Genomic DNA, 5,735 nt, shown 5'->3' with positions numbered 1-5,735 from the left:
TCATCACTCCCTGAATGTGCTGGTTTAGACAGTGACCATTCCATGATGCTCTTCTGAGCTAGCTGTCCTGTGGAACAATAGAGGTCTTTCCTTATACGGTGTGTGCAGTGTGGGGTGTTGAGAGGGTCCTATGGAAACTGGGGTGTCTAGGGGTTTAGAACTAATAAGCTGGACCCCACAGACTTGTACACCAAAGTCCATTGCAGCATAATTGCCTAAAGGTAGAAACAACCTAAATGTCCATCAGTGGATGAATGGATAAACAATTTGTGATAAATACATACAATGTGATACTATTCAGCCAGTAAGAGACATGAACTCTTGACACACACTACACTATGGATGGAGCTTGAAGATATTATGCTGAGGGAAATAAATGAACTACAAAAGGACAAACATTGTATGACCTCACTTACATAAAAACACAAGAACAGGTAAAAGTATAGGAACCAAAGTTTTTTTAGAGGTTCTCATGGGTGGGAGGGAGGAAGAAGGGGGCCGTTACTGCTTATGGAATACTCAGTTTTGATTTACAGTGATGTGAAAAATCACACTGACAAAGGGTATGGCTGCACAGTTGACTAATGTAATTGCCATCAGTAAGTTGTAAACCCGTAGAAAGCCAAATTGGCAAAAAGTTGTGTTATAAACAGCCTACAGGAACCATGGCATCATCTATCCAGAGACCAAAAGAACTAGATGGTGCTCAGCTACCACCACCAATCACTCTGCTCAGGGACACAATAGGTGGTCATGGAAAGAATGGGGGAAAATCGTAGAAGAAGCCTCTGATTCGTAGTTTTTCTTTCTTTCTTTTTTTTTAAAGGCCACATTTATCATTAAAAAAAGCCAAGGTTTGCTGGTCTGATAGAGCCTAGAGTGACCCCTGAGAATATGGCCCCTAGCTACTCTTCAGGTCTGGAATTGAACTCACTCCTGTGGCTTCCAAACAAACAACAGAGAGGCACATGGAGTGATCATTTACATCAGGTAGATACACTACTTGGAGAGATCAATTATGGGAGAACAGAAGGGCAGTGATTTCACAGGGAGACAACTCGGGGGGCAGGAATGCATAGGTAAGAAGGACACAAGAAGAGTTAACTACGGGGAGGAAGTGGGAAGAGAGGTGTTACACGGTGGAGAATGGCAGTCAATGTCATGAGACAGAATGTGTATGAACAGCTATATGGAAAATGAATTTGCTCTGTCAACTTTCCCTCAAATCACAGTACAAATTAAAAAATAAATAAAGGCTATACTTAATGGATTGTAGACACTAGAGGAAACCCCAAGACTACTGTCTTAAGACAGCCTTTTCAACTTGGAACTGAAACTACTCCTGGAGGTCACCTTTCAGCAAAATAAGATTGGTTCTTAAAACAAACAATATAAGCCGTGAGTCCCGTGCTCCTTTACAATTAAACAATCATCTATTTGAGACAAATGCTCAGCATTTACTCTACAGCACAGATGAGAAGGTCAGGAGAGACAGGGAAGCTGAAGTGATGGAGGCGGAACAACCAGAGCGGAAATATGGAGAATGCTGACACAACGTGGAGAACGTAACCAACGTCACAGAGTAACGTGTATAGAAACTATGACACAGGAACCTAATCTGCTGTGTAAACTTTCACCAGGAATTCAAAATAATTATTAACAATAAAAGTACTTTATCTCTTTTTATGTTCCGTGCTCCATGGTGTATGTGACAACATGATGTTGTACAATAAGTAATGTGATGGATACCATTGTATTTTAATCCCTTTGAAATGAAATTTGAAATGATTCTGTAACCATGTTAGTATTTATCAACATTGAACAAATCCAGTCGGGTCATGGAAAATTATTCAGAGCATCTACATTTTATTAAGACTTCTGAATGTTCATTCATAAGGGATATTGGTCTACAGAATAACTACTTAGAGAAAAATGGAAAATATCACAGCTAAACTTATGAAATATATTTAAAATACAACGAAGTATCTGCCTTATGTGAAGATCACACGGAAGAGCTATAATAGGATAGCACAGTAGTAACCACCAATGTCAACCTGGATTCCTACGTTGAAATACTGATTCTACTTCTATTTAGATGAGTCCCGTAACCTCTCTGTGGTAAATTCTCTTTGACCAAGGAGAATAGTATTAACTCAGACCTGACAGAGTCATGACTATTAAGTACTTAGAACACATGAAGAGTTAAATACAGTGACCAATACATTGTGTGTGCTGCAAAAAGCAACACAGCAAATCTTGGGACTCTCTTAACAAAAGAAAATATACTTTAGAAACCAGTTCTCAGGGTGAACTAAGTATGTGGACAATTCTGGATTTTGTTTTCTGTGGACAGTGTAATCTACAGCTCATGTTTCCATGCAGAACCTCTGCTTGTGAATCTGAATATCAAGCCTGGAAATGACAGGTCTTTAATAACCGCTTACATTTGAGCTCTTACCTTATTCACATTTTGATATGGTCCCACCTACCTGGGTATTTTGCTACTTTTTCCTTCCCCTCCACAGTCCAGCACTCTGTCCCTTGCTCCAAAATGGAGATTATATTCAAGTCAGAAACTGAGATTCCTGCTTATTTACAAAACAAACAAACAAAATAAGCATGCTGTACTACAGCTTTTCGAGGATAAGATCCAAAGTGTTTCTTCAGTCAAGAAGAGAGAACATCACAGATGGGTCTTGACAAATATTTCAACACTTCATGCACTACCTGCCTCCTTCTGAGTGCTTAGGGAATATTTTAAATACACCCCCTCCTCACTTATGTACATAGTTAGGTTCCAGAAGCCAGGGTGTTATGTGAAATTAGCATTATGGGGGAGTTGGGGGCCATGACCCAGCTTCAGCCGTGGTGTCTCATCTCCCCACCCCCAGAGGCTCACTGCCCATCAGGAGCCCTCAACACATCTCGGGTCTCTTCTAGGAACTACTGAATGAGAACCACAGGAGAAGATCCAGTAAATTGGATATTCTTAAAGCTTGCCTTGAGACACTGTCTTTAATGCAAGTTCTGAAACCACCCCGATCAAGGGTGAAGCAGGAAGCCCACAGGAGAGAAGGGAAGGCTAAAGTCCAGATGCAACATCGGAAGGCTTTTCATTTCAGGCTCTGCCTTAAGGACCAGGATCTGAAACCCCAGCAAGGAGGGCAAGGGCTTCCAAGGGCCTCACAGGGGAAAATGCCAAGATTCACAAGGGGAGACCCTGACTTCTGGAGGGAAGCTGTGCTCACCGAGCGAGACCAGGTTCCTGTAGTTCTCCAACATCACGTCCCTGTACAGAGCCCTCTGGGCAGGGGCCAGGCATGACCACTCCTCCTGAGAGAACTCTACGGCCACATCCTTGAATGTCAACAGTCCCTGCAATAGGAAACACATCTCAACTACTGAACAAGGGAGAGTTCTTTTCACACAAAGTAAGAGGAGGAAAGCGCTGTAAGAATAAATTTGGCTGATGTCACTGTGCTCACAGAGCCACCTAAGATAATTTTCAGCAAGTTGTATGTCTCCAACAACTATGTTTTATTATAGTTTTCCATTAAGAAAATATGAAATCCAATACATCAATGTTGATTTCATTTTTGTAAACAATAAAAGAAATATGGTAAAGCTGGTCTATAGAGAGGAGCTCTGGTGCTTAAGGCATTTGACTGCTGATCAGAAGGCTGGCAGTTCAAACCCACTAGCCACTTCCCGGAAGAAAGGTTGGGCAATCTATTTCCATAGTGATACTGCCTCGGAAACCTAAGGAGGGGTCACTATGAGTCGGATCCGAATCCACAGCAGTGTGTTTGGTTTTGGTTTTGGTTTGGTCTATAGAGACTACAGGGATGTCAAGACACAAGTGTTAAGATACTGAGTCTGTACAACAGGTGATACTCGGTTTTTCAGGTAAGCCAGAGCAGGTGTGTTGCCTTCAGGTATGACCAAGTCCACAGCTCTTTCAGAAAGGTCACAATCAAAGAATCATCATGATGGCAGGAACAGCAAAGACTAGAAATTTCTGGACATTTACCATGTGCTAAGTGCAGGTGAGGGAACCCTGCTGGCACAGTGGTTAAGTACTCAGCTACCAACCAGAAAGTCAGTGGTGCAAACCCACCAGCTGCTCCATGGAAGAAAGATGTGGCAATCTGCTCCCTTAAGATTGCTGCTGTGGTCAGGTGCTGTCAAGTGGGCTCTGACTCACAGCGACTCCATGCACAACAGAATGAAACACTGCCCGGTCCTGCCCCACCCTCACGGTCACTGCTATGTTCACAGCCACTGTGTCCATCTATCCTACTGAGAGTCTTCCTGTTTTCTGTTGACCTTCCACTGTACCAACCATGCTATCCTTCTCCAGAGACTGGTCTCTCCTGATAAAGGGTCCAAAGTATGTGAGATGAAGTTTTGCATACTCACTTCTAAGGACCATTCTGGCTATAACTCTTCCAAGACTGATCTGTTCATTCTTCTAGTAGTCCACGGTTTACTCAATATTCTTTGCCAACACCATAATTCAAATGTATCAATTGTTCTTCGGTTTTCCTTATTCATTATCCAGCTTTTTTGCACATGTATACGAGGTGATTAAAAACACTATCACTTGGTTCAGGCGTACCTTGGTATTTAAAGTGATATCTTTGCCTTTTAACACTTTAAAGAGGTCTTTTACAACGATTTGCCCAATGTAATATATCATTTGATTTGACTGCTGCTTCCATAGGTGTTGATTACAGATCCAAGGAAAATGAAATCCTTGATAACTTCAATATTTTCTCTATTTATCATGATGTTGCTTATGGGTTCAACTGTGAGGATTTTCGTTTCATGTTGAGAAGTAATTTATATTGAAGGCTGTCGTCTCTGAAATTCATGAGTAAGTGCTTCAACTCGTCTTCACTTTCAGCAAGAAAGGTCATGTCATCTATATATCTTGTCAAACAGGCACGGCAGTGGCATCTGATCTCCTTCAATTTCTTAAGAGGGGAAAGGATCACCATCAGCATTAACAGCCCACGGCTGATTCCTGTAGGCGAAGGTTAGACATGCTGCCACCCTCCAAACTTTTTACCAAATCTGACACCAACTGTCCCTCCCGTGGCACTCTCTACTTCTTTTCTGGGTTTAATAATTCATCGCAATGGCGACAGAGAACTCACAGACAATGCTCACAATTATGGAGTTTATCAAGAAAGGAGCAGATGATAATTTAGAATCAGGAATCCTCAGGACAGTTCTTAATCAAGACAGTCTCCCCTCAGCAGGGGCACATGCACACTTCTCTCTGGCCGCAACTCTGCCCTGCCCAGGCCAAGTGCTACAAAGCTCTTCTGGGTGCTGTGAGAAGCACCCCACTCCACCAGTGCGCCCCGTGCCTAAAGGGATTGTTTCTTGCTCTGTGGGCCAGGAAGCCCAACACTTGTTTCCTGCTGGTCTCTTGGTTCTACCCCATGCTGCTGCCATTTCTCCACAGCATCTCTCACCACTTCTCACTGTCTCTCGCTTTCTCAGCCAAGTGTCACAGCTCTCCGTCTGCCTCTTGGGTCAAGAAAGTTCAGCATAGGATCTCAGGTCCAAAGGGCATGTTCCACCCCTGACTCTTCTTTCCTGATGGTAGTGAGTGCCCGTTTCTGCCTCTGCCATGGGTCATTTCAAGCCTCATGGATGACAAAACTGACCAATCCCCACATTAAGGTTTACTACATAGTGGCTAAGACACTTGCCTGCTAACCAGA

At 42.8% G+C, this 5,735-nt stretch overlaps 1 protein-coding gene across 1 annotated transcript in view; it reads right to left on the bottom strand.

The window, feature by feature from the left end:
• The window catches only part of LOC122151970 (zinc finger protein 160-like), a 10,852-nt gene extending 6,561 nt beyond the window's left edge, over window positions 1–4,291 (bottom strand). Inside the window, 2 exon segments of the mRNA XM_042783365.1 lie at window positions 3,249–3,375; window positions 4,259–4,291. Coding sequence (XP_042639299.1) covers window positions 3,249–3,375; window positions 4,259–4,291 — 160 coding nt within the window.
• Window positions 4,292–5,735: the final 1,444 nt, after the last annotated feature.

The sequence above is a fragment of the Orycteropus afer genome, unplaced genomic scaffold (genome assembly GCF_000298275.1).
Source record: "Orycteropus afer afer isolate SDZICR_OR568_19922 unplaced genomic scaffold, OryAfe1.0 scaffold00973, whole genome shotgun sequence".
NCBI classification, from domain to species: domain Eukaryota; kingdom Metazoa; phylum Chordata; class Mammalia; order Tubulidentata; family Orycteropodidae; genus Orycteropus; species Orycteropus afer.
Note: the sequence above shows the minus strand (reverse complement) of the source record. Positions and strands in the feature narration are given on the sequence as shown.